The sequence below is a fragment of the Lemur catta genome, chromosome 4 (genome assembly GCF_020740605.2).
Source record: "Lemur catta isolate mLemCat1 chromosome 4, mLemCat1.pri, whole genome shotgun sequence".
NCBI lineage: Eukaryota > Metazoa > Chordata > Mammalia > Primates > Lemuridae > Lemur > Lemur catta.
The window spans coordinates 49,973,021-49,995,309 of NC_059131.1; the positions used below are offsets into that span (position 1 = coordinate 49,973,021).

At 43.6% G+C, this 22,289-nt stretch overlaps 1 protein-coding gene and 1 long non-coding RNA gene across 2 annotated transcripts in view; one reads left to right on the forward strand and one right to left on the reverse strand.

The window, feature by feature from the left end:
* Positions 1-2,627: 2,627 nt before the first annotated feature.
* Positions 2,628-4,158, reverse strand: LOC123636978. Its single transcript, XR_006734720.1, has 3 exons — positions 3,636-4,158; positions 3,119-3,189; positions 2,628-2,687 (listed from the first exon to the last, which is right to left on the reverse strand). It is a non-coding gene; the product is annotated as an uncharacterized LOC123636978 (long non-coding RNA).
* Positions 4,159-18,950: 14,792 nt separating this feature from the next.
* SLC1A4 (solute carrier family 1 member 4) overlaps positions 18,951-22,289 on the forward strand; it is a 29,862-nt gene continuing 26,523 nt past the window's right edge. The window contains exon 1 of the mRNA XM_045549737.1: positions 18,951-19,753. Coding sequence (XP_045405693.1) covers positions 19,227-19,753 — 527 coding nt within the window. The 5' untranslated portion in view covers positions 18,951-19,226. The remainder of the gene's footprint in view (positions 19,754-22,289) is intronic.

A 22,289-nucleotide genomic window follows, 5' to 3' on the forward strand; every position in this document is an offset into this window, starting at 1 on the left:
TGCATCATGTGTCCTTACTTAAGCCAACCCTTGGCATGGGAAATGGCTTGTATTTCCTGAACAAAATGGGGTTGTTTAGAAAAGAGCAAGAGTAGATGTTGTATAGACAGCCAACAACATCTTCTATGTATATATTTTTACATATTAAACATACATAAAATAATGCATTGAAAAACTCTGCAAGAATATAAATAATGTTAACATTTACCTATGAGATGGGACTTGTGCTAGGTAAGATATAAATGTTTGTGATGTTTTTATTGTTTTTTCTTTTACAATAAGCTTGTAATTCTGGGAGGCTGAGGCAGGAGGATTGCTTGAGGTCAGGAGTTCCAGACCAGCCTGAGGAAGAGCAAGATCCTATCTCTACTAAAAATAGTCCTAGCTACTCAGGAGGCTGAGGCAGGAGGATCACTTGAGCCCAGGAGTTTGAGGTTGCATTGAGCTATGATGATGCCATGGCACTCTAGCCCGGGCAACAGAGGGAAATGCTGTCTCAAAAAACAAAAAAAAAACAAAAAAATGCTTGTATTGTTTTGGTAAGTAACAAGCATTATTTTTACATTTAAAAATGAAGTTGTTTATAATTGAGTGTAGAAAAAGAGGATTAATTTCACTCAGGATGTGGGCCAGCGTAGGTAAAGAGAGTGAAAACTCTAGGACAGTGGCAGGGAGAGGCCTTCAGCTGTAAACCTAAGTTATCACGAAGGTAAAGAAATACATTCCAAGTTGCCATTTTTGTTCTCGAGTCCGATTGCATGCTGTTGAAAATGATGTGAGAATCCCAAAACAAGAAAGCAGATACTAAAAAGTTTCAGATTAAGAAGTTTGCATTATTGTTTTGAAAAGAGTGATCCAGGAAGTGTACAATGTGTTACTACTTACCCATTTGGAACTTGGAAATGAAAAAAAATTAGTAGTTCTAAGTAGGATACAATAGATATTATACTGATACTTGTATCGTATACATTTCAAATTAAATTAAGTTTTTTAACCTAAAAGAGTATATTATTTAAGAAAAACTTGAAGTAAATTTTGGTTTTTCTCAGTGTAAAATATAGCTGTCATTTGGAATAGGTTATTTCTATAGCTTAGGCCAGAGTTTTCCTAAACTGTGCTCTGAAGAAATTTATGTTCCACGAAAATAATTGATACTGATGCATTTTTTCATACCAAAATTTATTCTATAAAAGCACATCTGTAAAAAATCGAGTCAACGAATATTGTTATGTTTAATTATGTAATAATCTGCCTTTAACAGAAAGAGCTGGAACGGTCCCTGGAGGACATTTGCTCTGTACTTTGCGGCAGCAGCAGCATTTACCAGCTGACCTATAAGCTGATGGTGGCAGCCCCGATGACCTCCTACACAGCACCCACTCTCCCTGCCTTCCTTACCAGAACAATCACGGTTTTGTTCAGGGTACCCAAGGGCCCAGCTACAAGACTAGTTTTTCTTTGCTCCTTTGCAGCTAGTGGTGGCTATGTAACTGAGTTTTGGCCAGTGAGATGTAAGGGACATCTACTAAATCAGCTTTCAGAAAGATGTTTTTTGCACCCCTTACCTTTTATCCTTGTCTTCTTTTCTCCTGCTTGAGACACAGACTTGACACCTGGAGGTACAGCAGCCAACTTGTGACCATGAGGACAAAAGCCACATGCTAAGGATGGTGACCCAGGAATACAGATGAATCTGGGGTCCTTGATAGCATCATAGATCACTGCTCCAGTCCTGGACTGCTCACCCTCAAATTGTTTATCATAGGAAAACAAACATGCTTATTTAGTTAAGCCATTGTGGTCAGATGCCTGTTACATGCAGCCCATGTGAGCCTAATGTATAACCATGTACATCATCTATTGATTTACTACCATAAATGTCACATACCTTGTCACATACTTTCAGCATATGTAAATGATATTAAGCAATGTATATTAAATTTTTTTTTTTTTTGAGACAGAATCTCACTCTGTTGCCCAGGCTAGAATGCTGTGGCATCAGCCTAGCTCACAGCAACCTCAAATTCCTGAGCTCAAGCAATCCTCCTGCCTCAGCCTCCCCAGTAGCTGGGACTACAGGAGCATGCCACCACGCCTGGCTAATTTTTTTTCTATTTTTGGTTGCCCGGCTAAATTCTTTCATTCTTAGTAGAGATGGGGTCTTGCTCTTTTGCTCAGGAGGGTCTCGAACTCCTGACCTCAAGCTATCCACCTGCCTCGGCCTCCCAGAGTGCTAGGATTACAGGCGTGAGCCACCACGCCTGGCCTACATTGAATATTAAACAGTCACACAACACTAACTTGTTCTCCTTAGATCTATGGCTAAAATAAGAAAGCTTTAAATGAAAAGAAGGGTCTTGGTGTTCTAAATGATATCCAAACCAACACAAATTTAAAATACTTTAAAGGGAAGATGAGCAATTGACCTTTAATATTCTAAAAGGAAAGAAAAATCTAGATGTATATTGCCAAGATGAAACAATGAACACTATTTGAAGCTGCTTAATTTAAGAGGACACAAATATCACACGGCATACAGCTCTCATTCTTCTTCCCTTTGCCACGGTGTATCTGGGCAAGGTGGACTTTTCCCAGCACACTGCGCTAAAAGCATAGACCCTTGGCCATGATGATGCTGTTTCCAAAATAGAGATAAGTGATTTTAAAAAGATGAAATTCCAGAAGAGCTTTTGGAAGAAATAAATAAACAAACAAATAAATATTTAAAACCTAAACATATAAAAGACAAAATATATTTTTAAACATTTAAAACACAAATATATAAAAGACATAAATTATATTTTAAAAATCTTTTAAAAGTTTTATAAGAATGTGTGAAATAAAATATATTTTGCCTTCATTTTTTTCTCTAAGGAAATTCATCTTTTCCCCTGCCTTCTTTAATACAAGCTTTCAATATCGCGTATACATGTCTGCTGATGTTCTGTCGTTTACTATTTTCAATATATTCCATGGCTGAGGTTAAGTAAGTTTGGGAAACAGCATTCCAAACTGATAGATCTCTAGTCTAGACCTAAAAAAATGCTTAAAAATCACAGTCCAAGAAGAGGTGTCAGTGTGTCCTAGGAAATCCAGGTTAACATTTATAAGAACTTACTCTTTATCACTTTTATTCAGCTTTCTGGGGTTTTCTTCTCCATAAAAAAATCAGATTCTGAAAAGTAGTTCCTGTTCATTGAGAAAAATTCAAACGATGTAGAAGTATCAAAGGCCTTTCCCTGACCCACTCTCAACTCAGCAGGGCAAGTCCTGCCCATCTTAGTCTCCTCCGTCCCTCGATCCCTAATCTTGCACACCGTAGGGGCCCCAGGTGGCAGCACCCCACCCCCACCCCATTTCTACTTCCCGAGACAAGCATGGTTAACAGGCCAAGGTGTTGTGCGCAGACGTCTCTTCTGAAGAATTTTAAAAGTAAACTTTTTTGTTTTAGAATAGTCTTAGATTTACATACAAATTGCTAGAATAACAAAGAGTTTTCATACCCACACTCACATTTCCCTGTTATTAACATCTTACCTTAGTATGGTACATTTGCCTCAATTAATGAGCCAATATTAATACATTATTATTATTAACTAAAGTCTGCACGTTATTCATATTTCCTTAGTTTTTACCTAATGTCCTTTTCTGTTCCAGCTTCCCATCCAGGATCCCACACTGTGTTAGTCACCGTGTCTTCTCAGGCTCCTCTTGGGTGTGACAGTGTCTCAGATTTTCCTTGTTTTTGGCGACCGGAGTGTTCTGAGTTATACCAGACATGTGTTTTGCACGATGTCCCTCTATTGGGATTTGTCTGCTGTTTTTCTCACCACTAGACAGGGGTTGTGGGTTTGGGGGAGGAAAACCGTGGAAGTAAAGTGCCCTTCTCACCACGCCGCTGTTGACGGCCATCGCGCCTCCGTGGGGATTTAACCGTTTCTCATAGATTGCTAAAGGGGTCCCTTTGCCTTTTCTGTCAAGAAGCGGATCTGGCTCCAGCTCACAGAGCCGATGTTCCCAGTGAGTTTGGACTTGAGCAGACTAAACACAGGGATGACTCAAAAGAGAGACGTGTGACCTTCACACTGGCCCTGGGTGGGAGGAGGGAGCGGGGTGGAGGGCAGTCAGGATGACCTGCCCACTTCTGCCACTTGCCAGACCTACTGGGGATGCTTGCCAAGGGCCAAGGTCAGCTGCCAAAGCAGGGACAAATGCCCAGTCCTCTTCCTGTCAACTAGCGATGACCTTTCATGGTTGCAGCTCAGATTTTCAACTCCCTCTCTGATGCAAGTGCCTTCCTGCAGATTGTGACTCACTCCCCCGCACTCAGCAGCAGCAGTAAGCGCCAAAACAGGAGGGAAAGGAAAAAGGGAAACAAGAATTAGATCTGACAAATTCACCAGAAAATATCTAACCTTCTCCAGTTACATGGCAAGGTTTTGCTTGGATTTTTCCTTGCATTATTCAAACATATCATGAACAAGAATTCACATTCTTTTTCTTGGATGGAAATTGGATTCAGAGTGGTTTTTTTCTTTATTCTGACACATTAATGTGTCAGACCATACAAAATAGTAATGAAAGTATGTCATATAATTATTGCTTTAGTTAACATTTATTAAGCATTTCATAATGTATCAGAAACTGTGCTAATTATTTTATGGTGCATAGCTCATTTGATTCTCAGCAACACTATGAGATTGTTAACAGTGTAAAATGAGGCACAGAAAGGTTAAGTAATTTGCCCAAGATCACACAGCTAATAAGTGGCAGAAAAGGATACAAACACATCTGACTTTTCACTCCATATTGCAGAACCATTCAATAAACCATTATACCATACTGCTACACAATTCAATAAACCTCTACAACAGGCTGTTGCATCATTCGACAAACCACAACTTCATACTGTTGCACCATTCAACAAACTGTACCATACTGCTAAGCCATCAAAAAACCTTGATAGCACACTGCTGCACCATTCAACCAACCTCTACAGCATACTGCTACATCATTCAACAAACCGCTAAACCATACTGCTACACCAATCACATACTCCATACTGCTAAACCATTCAACAAACCACTACTCTATACTGCTACACTAGTCAAAAAACACCTATGCCGCTGCCACACTGTTCCACAAATCTCTATATCATACAGTAGTGTCTGGCAAGGTGCTGAGGACAAAAGAATGAATGAAACAGGGTGCTGGCAAAAAGGATCTCACTGTTGATTCATTGATCCCCAGAAGGGCAGGAGATCCAGAAGTTCCCACATAACCACGAGCAGATTCAGGGGTGCTGGGAGACTTGGCTGTCTAGAGGAGACCTCAAGTCAGGATAAAGAATTTCCACATGTGATTGTTGGGAGCGGTCTCTGATTACGGGTGAGCACATAGCCAATAGAATCATTGCTGGGAGCCTTGTCAGGGCCCTCTACCAATCACTTCCCGCCACGACTACCTGCAATGGTATATAAGCCCACTGTCCTTCCTGTTCGGGGTCTCTCGCCATGTAACTAGACTAGATGCCTCATTAAACTGCTGTTGGAAGAACTCCAGTTTGTTGCGTCGTCCTTGCAGGCGAGTGCGGCACGACATGTGATGACTTTGAGACCAAAGGAAATGGCATGGGACATGATCATGATCTAAAATAACCAACAATATTCAAAACATTTAATAATTAGTTCAGTCCCAGCCCATCAGAAAAGACTTGCATCCATCAGGATGAAGGCCAGGCCAATCAGAACATCAGCCCTGAGACAGCCCTGGGAGATGGAGCAGGAAGTGCCCAAGGACCCCTGCATCACCACAGGGTTACCAGGTGCCCTTCCCAGGCCATCATAAGGAAGATGAGAATAAGGATGGATGGGTGGGTTTTTCAGCATCCATGGAATGCTATTGTATATGGAAAAGAATGCTAGAGGTTATGTTTTCATTAATATCCAATTAGCTTGTAAACCTATAAACCCCATTTGTTTTCTAAAGCCTTTAAACTCAACATGCAGATTTCATTTATTTACAGATCTAGTAATTTTTGTGTTAAAATAAAAAATACTTTCACTTTTGATTTATCCTCAAAAAGCTTATACATTTGATAGATTAATTTCTCCCTAAACATTTAACACATTTATAACCCTGATTAATTAAATTCCTTTAGAGATTTCAAACCACAGTCACAAATATAAACTATCTGAATTTTCCCAAGAACTTCAAACACCAAACAGTAAACTCACAAATCAAAGAAGTAAAATCTTCCTAATTACTCAAGGGACTCATAAATCTAGTAAAGTAGATTTACAAATTTAATAAATCAATCAGATTTTCTTAATCACTTAAAACATTATAAACAAAAAACATATATAAGCAGTACAGAATTTTAAAAACTTGTTATTATATTTATAATGCACAATTTACACTAAGGTATCAACGCTATTGATTCATTCCTTTGTCCCAGAGTTACAAATTTACTCACATAACCAAGGGAACAGAATTGCCATCTTGGGCTTGTTATATCAACTGAGTTTATGAACTCTGTGTATTGAAAGTGGCCAGGACTCAGCCCTTGAACTTCCTGTTTTCTTTATCTACACTCACTTCCTGGCCATTTCATCCAGCCCTGTGCCTTTAAACACCATCTACGTGCCAATGACTTCCCATTGTATATCTCCAGCTCTAGTAGGCATTAGTATGGCTCACCCATATTTCTGGTCTTCCCTTTCCAGGCATGCAGGAGAACTACACTTCCTCACCCCCTTGAAGTTATTTGTGGCCATGTGGCTTACTTTGGCCAAAAAAAAAAAAAAAAAAAAAAAAAAATCTGTGAACGGAGGTTAGGGGCCACCTCAAAGTGAAAGCATTTCATTGCTGTAGTGAAACTCTAGTTCTTGTCTTCCTCTTGCATTAGCAATAGTCCAGATAGTAGAGCCTCTATTAGGCTGTACCCTGAGGGGAAATGACAGGAAGCAGAACTACACTAAGAAAGAAACTGTCACTGTGTTAATCCAGTGAGATTTAGCAGTTGTTACTGCAGCACAGCCACACCCATCCTGACTAACATCAGCCCAGACCTCTCTCCTCAACTCTAGAAACAGATCTCAAAGGCTGACTCAATATCTCCATTTAGATGGCTAGGTAGACATTTCAAACCTAACACGTCCACAACTGAATTTCTCCCCTTACCCCACAAAACTCCTCCACTCTACCTTCCCCATCCCAGCTGCATGTCGTCTCCATCCTTCTAATTGCTCAGGCCCCAAACCTATTGCATGGTTTTTAATGATGGAACTTACATGCATCAGCGTAGAGAGTATTTTTTGCAAACATTTTTGAAAACTTATAATTGCTTTTCCTTCGATGTACTATATTTTAGTTGCCCCTTTTTAGTATTGTTATACACTCACATTTTTGCACAGAAATAGTTTTTTTTCCTTTTTAATGCTAAAGTTGTCACACAATTTGGCCAACAGTCCCAGAAATGTTCGCTTTTCACAATAAGATTTTCTAACCCATTTCTACTTTCTCTGCCCAAAACATAGAATCATAGAATCAGCCACTCTCCAAGGATCTCTGGTTCCTTTTAATAGAAAATAATATTAGAGACCAAAATCTAGCTGCTATGGGATCCATATCAGATTCTTCTCTTTGCATACAGGTGGAGGCAACGTTACTTCTGGACAGAGAGATGTATGTCTTTAAGAGGTGCCATTAGTCAGGGTCCAGATAGGAAAATAGAAACCATACCAGGAATTTTCAACAGAAGAAATATAATACAGGTAATTGATTACAAAGGTGTAAGGTATCAGGGAGGAAAAGCAAAAGGGAATTGCTGAAGTAAACAGAGGTTAACCACTGAAGGGGGCAGCTGCCACCTCTAGGAAAGAGGAGCAAAAGAGCAGAGGGGGTGTTATTAGAGACCAGGACTTCAGAGGACCGGCCTGCAGGGCTGAGGCTGGGACGTCTCCCCACACATCTGGGGGCCAGTCCTGAGATGAAGGAGTGAAGCTTAGTATGAGCCTGGGCTCTGGAGGGAGGTGTGTGCATAGACCACGTTTTGTTCATCCATTCATCTGTCAACGCACACCTGCATTGCTTCCATCTTTTGGCTGCTGTGAACAATGCTGCTGTGAACACAGGTATACATTTCTCTTCTCTTTTATAATCCTGTGTAACTGTCTGGCCCTCATTCTACAGGAGTGGTCCTGCACCACGTCAGACCTAGCACCTTCTTTCCTTCTAAAACGAAGTTCATAAGTAATGCAGCCTACCCACCACATAATTTCAGGAAAATCAATATAATGAAATGTGTTTCTTTGTCAGTGCCTGCAAATGATCATGCATGGAGGGGGGTGTGACAAAATAGCCAGATGCTTGCTCATTGCACATGATGATCACAGTCACAAATGTGGATTGCCTCAGCAGCACTGTATTGGTGATTCAAATACCACAAGTAGTGATGCTTGGTGGCATGATTTCCTAAAAGAGGTGACCAACACTTAGTAAAGTTTGAAACAAAGCAATTGCAATCCTAGAAATCCAGTGCATATTCATATTGAGCAAGAAATATTTCATGTTTCTTTCTAAAACAGAATCAGGTTCTTGGCTCAGATAATTTTTGAAATTTTTTGTTTGTTTTTTTTTTTGAGACAGAGTCTCACTCTGTTGCCTGGGATAGAGTGCCGTGGTGTCAGCCTAGCTCACAGCAACCTCAAACTCCTGGGCTCAAGTGATCCTCCTGCCTCAACCTCCCGAGTAGCTGGGAATACAGGCATGTGCCACCATGCCCGGCTAATTTTTTATATATATTTTTTTAGTTGTCCAGCTAATTTCTTTCTATTTTTTTAGTAGTGACAGGGTCTTGCTCTTGCTCAGGCTGGTCTCGAACTCCTGAGCTCAAACGATCTGCCCACCTTGGCCTCCCAGAGTGCTAGGATTACAAGCGTGAGCCATCATGCCTGGCCCTTGGCTCAGATAATTTTAAACAGATTATTTTCCTTGTGGATATCATGCAGGACATTGGGAATTCGTGAAGGGCACAGGAAGATTTGTTTTGTGCAGGATGGTCCAGTGAGTTGCAGAACGTCTAGCATTCCTGGCCCTCAATCATTATGACAGCCAAGAAATGCCCCCAGACATTTCTAAAATGTCCCCTAGGAGTCAACACTATCCATATTAAGAAGTCCAGTTCTATAGCAAGTAGCCTCTTGCCTGTATCAGTTAAGTCTTACCACAATAATGTTGTGTAACTGTGGCAGCCATGAGAAAGCACCCTGCAAACTCATTAGTCTAATTGACCAATTAGCACGCTCTGAAATCCACTGCCATGTTTATGCCAAGGCCCTGTTTCCCACAGGTTGCTCCCAGCCAATGGGAATGCTAAGGCAAACCTGTTCCTAGGAGGCACAAGACTCCTCTGATGGAGGCCTTTGGCCTACGGTTTCCCAATGGCTTTGCTACACCTTCCTTGGACTCCTTCCTTCACTCTGGGTCAGACTTGCATTGCCCTCTGACAGCTCTCCTAGCCCACAGCTCCCTCTCCAGTTTCTGTCACATAGGAATTTCCCTAACAAACTCCTTGCACATTTTGTCCCATCTGGTATTTGCTTCCTGAAGGACTTGGACCAACACAGTAACTAAGAAGCCACAAAACCTCCATGGTATACTGTTCTAAGTGTTTTGGAGGAGGTGGGGGATGGAAACTAGAAAGTTCTGCTGATCTTTGCTGGACTTGCTTCCATATCCAGGGGTTGACTGGTTGGCAGTTGATCTGGGATGACCTCCACTATGATGACTGGGGGACCCAGCTGAGATCCGTGTGTCTCTTTTCCTCCAGTGGGTTAGCCCAGGCATGGTCTCACGGCAACAGCACAGGTGCAGGACAAAAGCCCAATGTGAGCCCATTTCAAACCTCTGCTCACCTCATCCCTTGGCCGAGAGGATCACGTGGTTGAGCCCAAATTTAGACTTGGAAGGCCCTGGAAAGTAATATGACAAAGGGCTGGGGCATAGAAAGCTGTGAAGAATGGGACTATTCTCATAATCCATCACAATATCCATGCATTTTTCTTATAAGTAAAGCACCACTTTTTCTCAAGTTTAAAAAAAATCATAACTGCCCTTACAATTTGCTATGATCATATCATTGTAGAGTCACTTACTGGTAGAGAGGAAGTCTGAAATGCTATGCATTTACCAAAACACTCTGAGTCTAGCTATCCACATAAGGTCTTTAAACTGGAAAAGACTTCCACTACATTCACTGCTGAGTTAAAGTCATTTTCTCCTTTGTCTAATGACCCAGTGTCATGACTGCCCATGACAAAGATTAGATCAGTTACAGATAGCAAAGAATCTACATTTTCTTTGTACATCAGCATGATTTATTGAATTTTCAAACTCCTTCCACACAAAAGTACAGAAGTTAGGACATTATAATTTTTTAAGCAAATTTGGATGAATTCAAAGTCATCCCTATGATAACATCATTTGCCTGCAAGTTAACATTCTTAAGTGGGAGGAAAATCTGTTGCATTACAGGTCAGTGGCCAGGAATTACATCTAACCCTGGGTCCTCCCCCGGCTGTAGACGCTGTGTGTGAGCATCATCTGTCATGTGTGTCCTTGCAGAAAATGAGTGGAGAAACACAGTTCTGGGCCACAGTAACCTCTCACTGCTTCAAGCTTCTATAATATGTACCTTTCTGCTGAGATTGTACAACTCTGTTGTGTGACAAAATCAAATGTGGAGGGGTTTTTATGCCCCATTATTTGTTTTTATTTAAAAAATTAATGTTTTATAATTTTGAAAATTTCTAAACCTACAGAAAAGTTTCAAGAACAAAACAGAGAACACCCACATGATCCTCATCTAGTTTTACCAGGTATGAACATCTTGCCTCCCCTGCCACGGCGCCCTCTTTATATATATGCACACTTCCTCTTTGCCAGGCCACACAAGAGTGGTGTGGGGTGCAGACACCAAGACATTTCATCCCTAAATGCTTCTCCGCAGTCTCTCAGGAATGAGACCATGGTCCTACTATCAGAACACCGTTGCCACACCTGAAAAGACTCAATATGAAGTTCAACATACAGTCCACAAGAAATTTTCCCTAAGTATCTCAGAATTATGCTTTAGTTTTCTTTTAATCCAGATTCCATTGCATTTGGTTGTTATATCTCCTTAACCTATTAACTGGGAAGAATTAAAAATATGTATTATAGATGCCTGGGTCCTACGCCAGAGCTACAGAAACAAAATTTCCAACGTGGAGTTCTGAAATCTGTCCTTTTTGAATTCTTTCTAGGTGACTCTAATGAGAGTCTAGTTTGGGGACCTCTGAGCCCTTCTTGTAAGGTTAGTTATCTTTTCAGGAGTCCCTATCTTTTCTTCAAATAGGCTTTAATCCACTTCAGTGAATTCCTGTGCCAAGCACAATAAATTCCTGTGAGAACCATAGCTCAGTCTAATGGATACTCATTTCTTCTCTACCCTCTCCAAGCCCCTACCTCTCTAATCCCACCTGCTTCTTACCTCTTAGCACTGCACTTAGTAAGAAGGACTTGATTGACAGGGTCTTTGAGGACTAGCCCTAGACCTTATCTTGGATGTCTCTTTAATCCTAAACTCTGTTAATTCAATGCCCTTATAAATACGTCTTGATTAAATAATGGGGGGGGGGATTGGCTTATTGAAATGCAGGTTCCTAGGCTCTCTTCCAGGATTAAGAATATGCATTTAAGCCCACTAACTTAAGGAATTCTTACTCCCCTTTTTGTATTCACCCTATGGGCCTTGCAGAGTGATTGATTCTCAGCAAGCAGCTCAGTAAACATCTGGCTGTGTTGCTGAAGTAAATCCCTACCCCTAGAACCACCACCCACAAACGCAGACACCAACCTAACTTACATTCCCATCTTTTAACTCATCTCTCTCGGTGTGCCTATTTCACTAGTCTTCTCTGAGAAGAAAATATCTTACTAAGGTTTAAGGTTAAGAAACAAAAGTTTTGGCTGGGCGTGGTGGCTCACGCCTGTAATCCTAGCACTCTGGGAGGCCGAGGCGGGCGGATCGTTGGAGCTCAGGAGTTCAAGACCAGCCTGAGCAAGAGCAAGATCCCGTCTCTACTAAAAATAGAAAGAAATTATATGGACAGCTAAAAATATATATAGAAAAAATTAGCCGGGCATGGTGGCGCATGCCTGTAGTCCCAGCTACTCGGGAGGCTGAGGCAGAAGGATTGCTGGAGCCCAGGAGTTTGAGGTTGCTGTGAGCTAGGCTGATGCCACGGCACTCATTCTAGCCTGGGCAACAGAGTGAGACTCTGTCTCAAAAAAAAAAAAAGAAAAAAAAGTTTCTTAACAAAAAAAAAAGAAGAAGAAGAAAATACCAGTTAATGTATCTTTAGCTGGTTTCTAAAACCATAGAAACAGACAGCTCATTTCTGTGTCATTCTGCCTTTTACCTCCACTCTGACCAAATTCCCTTTTTAGTATTGACTCAAATTGTTTATCTGAGTCTGGGCTTGACCTTTTGGTTCTAGGGGCATCTTTACGGCCCCTTTTTTCTCTCTCTCTTTTTCTTTTTGGCAGGTAGAGTTCATACCAAGGGGAGCCCAGAGGAAGAATTATACATTACAAAGTCACCAGTATTTTGATGCCAGTATGCCATTGTGTACAAGTTGTCCACCGTGGAAGAAAAAGAATTTATTTATTATTTTAGATTTTGACTTTGCTTGCTCTGTTTGCTAAGTAATCTGATCTATTTGAAAAGCAAATATTCTTTTTTTTTTTTAAATCACATTGTACTTTCTACAAGCTATGTTTTGCTGGCTTGGGAACAACTTAACTGACATTTAACCTTTTAAATATAATTATTGATCAAACCATCTGGTGTCTCTTAGTTAAGGTAAAGAAGTACTCTGGAATCCAAATTTGCCTATGAGTAAGTATACAATTTTCTTTTCTCAGTTCATTCATGGCATGCTATATGATTCCAGTGATGCTACTACCGGTCATTCTAGTGAGATAATGTGGAAAATATGTAATAGTCATCAGACGTGAAGATAAAACTGAGATAACTTCTTTGCTAGCAGAAGCCAACATGTGAGTATAACATAAACTATTCTCAAATACATATTGGGAGTGAAAAACAGTCACTTTGACAAGGTAGAGATTAAATCACTGTTATCACTTTATAAGTAAGAAATCCATAGCCCTTGCTTTAATGAGGGAAATGGATTCTCTCTGATGGTTGATGCAGTCATGGTTTTAAGAAAATGACTAAATGATGCCAAAGAAAATTTTTTTCTTTTCTTTATTTTTTCAATTGACAAGTAAAAATTGTATAGATTTATGGTGTACAACATGATGTTTTGATACATATATACATTGTGGAGTGGCTAAATCAAACTACTTCATAAACATATTACCTCACATACTTATTTTATGGTGCGAACACTGAAAATGTACTTGCTTAGCAATTTTCAAGTATACAATATTGTTATTAATGTCAGTCCCCAAGATGTACAATAGATCTCTTGAACTTATTCCTCCTGTTCAACTGGGATTTTGTGTCCTTTGACCAACATCTCCCCAATCCCCCTAGCCCCTAGCCTCTGGTAATCACCATTCTACTCACTGTTACTATGTGTTCCAACTTTTTTAGATTCCACATATAAGTAAGATCATGCAGTATTTGTCTTTCTGTGCCTGGATTAACATAACATCCTCCAGGTTCATTCATGTTGTCTCAATGATAGGATTTTCTTCTTTCCTAAGGCTGAATAGTATTCCAATGTGTGTATGTACCACATTTTATTTGTCCATTCATCCTTTAATGAACACTTAAGTTGATTCCATGTTTTGGCTATTGTGAATAATGCTGCAATGAATATGAGCATGCAAACATCTCTTAGACACATTGATTTCAAATCTTTTGTCTATATACCCAATTGCTGGATCACATGGTAGTTGTATTTTTAATTTTTTGAGGAACTTCCATACTGTTTTCCACAATGGCTGTACTAATTTTCATTCCCACCAATAGTATACAGGGATTCTCTTTTCTCCACATCTTCACCAACACTTATCTCTCATTTTTTTATCTTAGCCATTCTGACAGGTATAAGGTGGTGTCTCACTATGGTTTTAACTTGCATTTCCCGGATAACTAGTAATGTTGAGAATTTTTTATATACTTTCTGGCCATTTGTATGTCTTCTTTTGAGAAATGTCTATTCAAGTCCTTTGCCCATTTTTTAATCAGGTTATTTGTTTTCTTGCTATTGAGTTGTTTGAGTTTCTTATATATTTTGGTTAGTAATCCCTTAACAGATGTATGGTTTGCAAATATATTCTCCCATTCTGCAGGTTGTCTCTTTACTCCGTTAATAGTTTTCATTGCTGTGCAGAAGCTTTTTAGTTTGATATCATCCCATTTGTCTATTTTTGCTTTTGTTGCCTGTACTTTTGCAGTCACATCCAAAAAAAATCATTGCCAATACCGAGCTGATGGAGCTATTTCCCTATATTTTCTTTTCTTTTTTTTTTAAGCATGAAACGAAGTTTATTGAGGAAGGACATGATAGATTTACAGAGCAAGAACAAGATATAAGTTTATAAAGTAAAAGCAAGATACCTTTGGCACAGAACAATGAATGGACCCCTCTGTTATAACAAAAGGCCCTCCCGATATTTTCCTCTACTAGTTTTACAGTTTTAGGTCTTATATTTAAGTCTTTAATCCATTTTGAGTTGATTTTTGTGTATGGTGTGAGATGAGGGTTTAATTTCATCCTTTTCCATGTAGATATTCAGTTTTCCCAGCACCATTTCATGAAGAGATTGTCCAAAAGAACTTTCAAATAGCATCATCTAAAGAGATGCCAGATAGGGAGGGGAGGGAGTGTAAAAAAAAGGGGTGGGGGTGCCAGAACTAGGATACTTCTGGAAGTAGTGACATACACATGCTGCTCTGGCATACAACACATAAGCATTTAAGCAGGAATGTTACTGTGGATTAAAGATGGCTGCAAATTCTTTGCTACTCACCCCCACTGAGTGGCGGAGTCTAGTTCTCCTCCTTTGAATTTGGGCTGGCCTTAGCATCTTCCTTGACTAGCAGAATGTGAAAGAAGTAATGTTCTGGGACTTTCTGAGGCTATGTCAGAAGTCTTGCAGCTTCTGCCTACATTTCTTATAACACTCACTCTGGGGGATGTCAACAACTATGTAAGAGGTTTGACTTCACTGAGATTGCCATATTGTGAAGAAGCCCAAGCTAGCCATATTGGAGGGAAGTGAGAAAGAGAGAGAGAGAGAGATGCCAAGTCAGCCCCAGCTATTCCAGAAACTACCAGCCCAGGTGCCAGTCATGTGAATGAAAGAGCCATCTTAGACATTCCAGCCTCAGTAGATGAGATGTGGGAAAGAACCAGGGATCCCAGTGGACAGCCAAAACCTAGGCCACAGGCATAGGACTCCAGGTGAGCTGTCTCAGCCATCGCCACCCATTAAGCCACCCCAGCAGAGATGAGACTCCTTGCTACATCCTGTGTGAATTTCTGGGCTACAAAATTATGAGCATAAGAAAATGGTTGTTGTTTTGTGCCACTCTGTTTGGGGGTGGTTGTTGTTTTATGCCAGTATGGTTTGAGATGGTTTGTTATGCAGTAATAGATAATTGGAACAATTGGAGGTAGGTGTCTAATACAGGAATCTTCTTTTTTTCTTTTTGCACTAAAAACCTACAAACAGGAGGCACATAAATTTGTGAAAAGAAAAAAAATGTTATAAAAGAGCAAAAGGAGAGGGATTAAGAAAAAAGAGAGAGGTCAGGTGTGGTGGCTCACACCTGTAATTCCAGCACTTTGGGAGGCTGAGGCAGGAACATAGCTTGAGGCCAAGAGTTTGAGACCAGTCTGGGCAACACAGTGAGACCTTATCTCTACAAAAAGTAAAAAAAATTAGCTGGGCATGGGGGCACACGCCTGTAGTCTCAGTCACTTGCAAGCTGACACAGGAGGATTGCTTGAGCCCAGGAGTTTGAGGTTACAGTGAGCTATGATGATGCCACTGCACTCTAGCCTAGGCAATAGAGCAAGACCCTGTCTCAGAAAAAAAAAAAGAGAGAGAAAGAAAGAAGGCAGAAAGTGAAACTCTTTCACGAGAGATATGGTAGTATCATCAACTGTTGCTGAGGCCAGGAGAAGACACCTGTTTCTTGGTTTGTCTCACAAGTAGGAAGGTACCCCCAAACACTGCTCTCCCACGGGGCACGATCCTTACATCCAATAGTTCAGGGAGTTCCCCACTCCCAGTCGAGGGTTAAGTATTAATGCAGCTCTGGGGTGCACAGGAACAGCACAAAAAGCTGTGGGCAGTAGCAGAGCTAGAGCGAAGGGAATTCAGAAAGCCTGTGGGAGGGAAGTGATATCTGAACTGGGACTGGATGGAGAGGCAAAAAAAAAAAAAACCCAAAATGTGGGAATAGCACATGGTCCTGTTTTTGTTGGGTGCACTGAGGGCACAAGGCTGGAGAGTGAGCTGAGGCTAAGATCATGGCAGGCCTTGAATGCCAGGATGAGGAGCACATTCCTAATGCAGTGGGAGCCACTGAAGGCTTTTGAACAGGAAGTGATAAGAAAAAGTTGTCTTCCAATACAATTCTTCTGTGCTTCTTTAGTAACTTAAGCCCAAATTTTTAACTGGGTGCATGTCTGTGAAAAATAAAAATTACATTTCCTAACTTTTCTTGCGGCTAGGTGTGGGCACTTAACTAAATTCTAGTTAATGAAATATAAGGGAAAGAATGCATGCAACTTTTGGAAAGTGTTCTTTCTTACAGGGAGAAGGCACACCCTCATTGTTCCTTTTTTCTCTGCTACATAAAAGGTGAACCTAATCCTAAAATGTATATTACTCATTAGGAAGATTAGACCGGGCAAGGCAAAATACAGGATGGAACAAAGGGAGCATTGGAGGTGGGAAAACCAACTCAGAACATTTCAGTAGCCCAGAAAAGAAGTGAGGACATAAGAACCGAGCCAGTATGGTAGCAGTGGAAATGGATGGGAGGGGTGGGTGTGATAAATGATTCAAAAGGAATGCCTGTGGGACTTGGCAAGCAATCAGATGACAGAAGACACTGCGGAGGGAAGAATCAAAGGTCACTTTGAAGTTTCGCACAGAGGTGACTGGATCAGTGATGTTTTAACAGAACTAGGGGAGGAGGAGGATGAGTGCACCTGAGGGAGGCAACCATGAGTTTGGTTTTGAGCACGTTGAGTCGGGCTGTCTCGAAGACACTCAGGTGGAGATATAAAGCCGTTGGAAAGGCGTTTCTGGAACATGATTTGAGTGTCTTTTGCATAAAAGCACTAGTCAAAACAAAGGGAGGGGCTGATGGGCAAAATAGAGCGTGTGTCTGTAGGAATTACTCTTTCTTCCGTGCACACAGAGAAATAAACTGCATTCTGGAAAACCAGATAAAACTATGTACAGTTCTTCACCTGACACTACCTCCTCCCTCCCACACAAACAAACAAACCCCCCTACAAGCTACCGCCTATAGCTGCCTGGCTTCAAGTAATGAACTCCTCACTGTCTCAAAATTTGGACAGCTCCTTAAGTTTCCTTATGAAGGCATTTTGATTTGCACAAACATCCGTCATGACATGTTTTAAGACGACTCCTTTTCAGCACGAAGTCAATAGTAAATCGCCGTCCTTCTCAATTCAGGTTAGCCACACTTAAGACTTCCCCTTCACAGAAGCCTTCAAAGAACACTTTCTTTCAAAAGCAGAACGAGAAAATATAAAAATAAAATACATGTGACATAGTAAAACAAACTCTGCAGAGGCTTCCCTTACATATGCCGTGGCCAGAGCAGATATTAAATAAAGGCAGAAAGCAAAAGAACGTGAACCATAAGGAACCACCTTTCAGGCGGGCCAAACCGTGGACTGCGCTGCTTTCGCGCCAGGGCTGGGCCGGGGATGGAAGAGGTTAAAATCGCGTGTTTCAGCTGAGGTTACGTGGCAGAAACCAACTGGAAGTGGTGGCGCGAGAGCTCTGTTTCTTCTAGAAGAGTTTTTGCGTCTTCAGCGCGCATGCTGCATACAACTGCCCGAGACCCAGGCGCATCCCCCGTCCGCCAGACCCACGCCGAGGAGCGCGCCCAGGTGCGCGTGGTGGCATCGCCCGGGCGCTGGGTTCGGTGCCGTCGCAAGTCCCCTTTCACTTCGGGTAAAGCTTAGTTAGAACCCGTAAAGAGCGTGTGATAAGGCTTTTCTCACTCACTCATTCATCCATCCATCCATCCTTCCTTTGTCTCGGGCTGGGCCTGCACTCGGCACCATGGCGTGCTTTCCCGCACGAAACCCCGCAGAACCCCTCGAGGAAAGAATTTTACGCCGGAGGGACGCAGCGGAAAGACCGCCTGGGCCTCCCCATCGCGCGCAGCCCCTTCGGTGGAGAGGCCGGCGACCTCTCAGAGCGCCAAAGCCCCAGCCGTGGAGGGAGGCCTTCTCCTCCCGCAGTCCCCAGGATGAGGAACGTCGCCGAGTTCCACATTCTCCCGGGGCCTCTGACTACAAGGGCCCAGACCCCAGCCGGCCCGAGAGGTACCCACGAGCCCCGGCCGTCCTTCAGGCCGCGCCTCCCCGCGGCCGCCCCAGAGCCGGCCTCCGTTAGCTGGGCCGGGGGGCGGCTGCTGGCGTCGGGATTGGCTGGCTCCCCCTGCGCCCCCGCGGCCGGGGCAGAGCCTCCCGCCCGGCCGCCACTCGCTCGGCGCCCGCCGCCAGGCTTGGGGCGCGAGGCCTGCGGCGGCGGCGGCTCCCGGGCTCTGATTGGCCAAAGCCGCGGGGGGCGGGGTGGTGGGCGTGAAGGGGGCGGGCTCGGGCCTCTCCCGGCTCCCTCCCTCCTCGCAGGCGCGTCCTCCCTCGCGGCTCCCGCGTTGCATCATCTCCCGCCGGTGGCTGCTCTGGAAAGGCTGGGCGCGGCGCGACCCATTTCGCCTGGGACTCCAACCCGCACTCCTGCGCCTCTCCTCGCCCTTCTCGCACCTGCTCCGGGGCCAGGCCGGTAGATTCCCCGGGGACGCTTCCCAGAACCTGGGGGGCGCGGCTGGCAGACCTCACCAGCTCCGTCCGATCCATTCTTTGGGAGCCCGGTCTCCTTCCAGAGTCCGAGTCCCCTGCCTCCAGCTCGGAGCGGCAGGCCCAGCCATGGAGAAGAGCAGCGAGACCAACGGTTACCTCGACAGCGCCCAGGCCGGGCTTGCGGGGGCGCCAAGCGCGCCGGGGACCGCGGCGGGACGCGCGCGGCGCTGCGCCGGCTTCCTGCGGCGCCACGCGCTGGTGCTGCTCACCGTGTCGGGCGTGATGGCGGGCGCGGCCCTGGGCGCGGCGCTGCGCGGGGTCGGGCTGAGCCGCACGCAGATCACCTACCTGGCCTTCCCGGGCGACATGCTGCTCCGCATGCTGCGCATGATCATCCTGCCGCTGGTGGTCTGCAGCCTGGTGTCGGGCGCCGCCTCTCTGGACGCCAGCTCCCTCGGGCGTCTGGGCGGCATCGCCGTCGCCTACTTTGGGCTCACCACGCTGGGGGCCTCGGCGCTCGCCGTCGCTTTGGCGTTCATCATCAAGCCGGGGTCCGGTGCGCAGACCCTTCAATCCAGCGACCTGGGGCTGGAGGATTCGGGGCCTCCTCCAGTCCCCAAAGAGACGGTGGACTCTTTCCTCGACTTGGCCAGGTAACGCACACCACCTCGCCCAGAGCTCAGGGGAGATGCCAGCTCTCCAATGCATCTCCAGTTCATACACACATACACTCATATACTCCTAAGAGTTAATTCTTAGTTGGCTGCTGGTGGCATTTTTAAAATATAAAAATAACGTCTGGAGTCTTTGCATGATGACCACACCTTTGCAAACAGCTGGGGTACAGCGGACAAGGACAATCGAAAGAGCAGGGCCACATCTTTTAGCAAGAACCGGTCCTACAGTTAGGTAGGCGTGTTAGGGAAGAGTCAGCCGTCCCACCTGTACTTTACTCCTATACTCTCGTGCTGCCCTCCGGGTAAAAATGGTCCGACCATGTCCCAGTATCTTCACCCCATTTCCTCCCCAAGGTGCCCGAAAGCTTCGGGGAACATTGGTTAAATTTTGCCTGTTGTGCCATCCTGCTTGCATTCGGTGGCTTTCTCTGTCTGAGCCTTTGGGCTGCGAAGGAAGCTGGCAATTTTCTGAAGAGCTGTCAGTGGATCCAAGGATAGCCTGGCTGGGGTTAGTTGTGTGGGGCCTGTCGACCAGAAATATGCCTCTCCTGGGGGATTGGGACAGTTTGCTGTTCACCCCAGTCAGGACCACTGCAGAGTATCCTGTTTCCAAGGCCTTTCTTTGTGGGAAGGTGTGAGTTCTAGAGGGAAGCGAGAGAGGAGCATCTTCACTTAGCTTTGCCTGCTTTTTGTGACTGTTAGAAGTTGCATTTCATCCCTTGAGATGATGTAGTGTAGTTTCTAGAATTATCCAAAGCATCAATTTTTCTTGGTTTCTCAGCGCGAAGTTCACAGATGGGAAAACTGCAGCCTGGAGGTATTTGCTGATGTAACCGCTGTGTCAGTTGAGTGAGAAGTCCCAGAGGCTCCCCCTCTAGGTTTCTGATAATTCTGGATTCTGAGCTTTGGAGGTATGTTTTGTCTTGAGTTGCTGAGGCTGTGAAAAACAACAAACCCTGGGCAAACTGAATTGATTGCCTTTTCCACTGTTTCCAATTCTCCCTCTGGAAAATGTGATGACTGTCTGCCACTTAAGAGAGAAATTGTTCATTTAAAACAACCAAACAAAAAAAATCCAGGACATCTGTATTGAAAAAAAAAACTCTGATGAGAGGGACCAAAAGTTCTTGCCAAAAGGGCAGGTGGGCGTGGCCTATTAGGACTTTGATGGAATCTCAGCGTTTGTTCCGCGTCTGGCAGCTTGATGTTTGGAGTCTTTAGAGATTTTTTTAGGTTCAGAGACGTTTAGGCAGGTGCTGAAAAAAAGAAATCTGCTGAGGTTGAGAGCACCTTTGACTTATTGCCTTCAGGATATCAGTCAGCTTTTGCCGGGAGGGAAGGCAATTAGGGGGTTAAAGGATTCCTTTTTTTGCAGCGATCTGTGGTCCAGGGAGGGAATGTGAATATTCAACTATGCTTGCTGCTGGCAACCCATAGAGAGCCTCAATATTATTCTTTTATCTTCTGAAGAGGGACGGGGTGGGGGTGGGGCGGGTTACCTCATTACCCCCTGCCCAAGAAGGGTTTTCTAGCTTTAGATCCAAGCCCCTTCAGCTCCTGCTTCTGAAGTGAATGTGACCCAGTGTCATAGCTTAGCAGTCAGTGTAGGCGCAACTTTTCAATGACTTGGGCTTGTGCTTGCATGGGAAGACTAAGAGAAGCTTTGTCGTGGCTTGCTGGAAATAGGTAGTGTTTCCTAATGCTTTCAATAGCCAATTCCATTCAGTCCAGCAGCTCACGGATAAAGGTAGGGCAGGTGGTATATCCTATTTTACGACTGAGGAAACTGAGAGAGAGATTAAGCGATTTGCTCAAGGTCATGCAGTGGCTTATCAAAAGAGGGATTAGAAGAACTAACCGCCCCACAGTTTAGGGCTCTCTCTATTTCTCCTATTGTCTTCCCCCCAAGTCGACGTGCCATAGTAATAATATCACATTCCTAGTTTAGTGCAACTGTCTCGGAACTATTTTCCCTGGGCCAAAAGAGAACCAGGTAAGCATATGACTGTGTCAGGGCAAATGCCCACTTCCTCCAACCAAGGGTTGAGGCTGAGCTCCTTAAATGAAGGAAAGTGTGTGTGTCCTGCTCGGATTTGGGTTTATGCTTAGCAGCTTATGAGAGGAAACTGAGTTTTGAGCCACCTGGAAATACTTCTGGGGTCTTGGTAGTCTCTGGAGTCAAATTACTTCCTTTAAGAAAATCTCATGGTACAGAAGTTTCCAGTTGGCCATAAGAGAAAGAAAGAAAGAAAGAATATAAAAAACGAAAAAACAATTTTTTAAAAAGAAAAAAAAGAAGAAGAAAACCTCATGGGCCGGGCGAGTTGGCTCACACCTGTAATCCTAGCACTCTGGGGAGGCTGAGGCGGGAGGATTGTTTGAGCTCGGGAGTTTGAAACCAGCCTGAGCAAGAGCGAGAGACCCCTGTTTCTATTTAAAAAAGAAAAAAAGAAGAAAACCTCATGGATGCTAATTTCATGTGACTCTGGGCATATTCTTTGGAAAAGGCAGG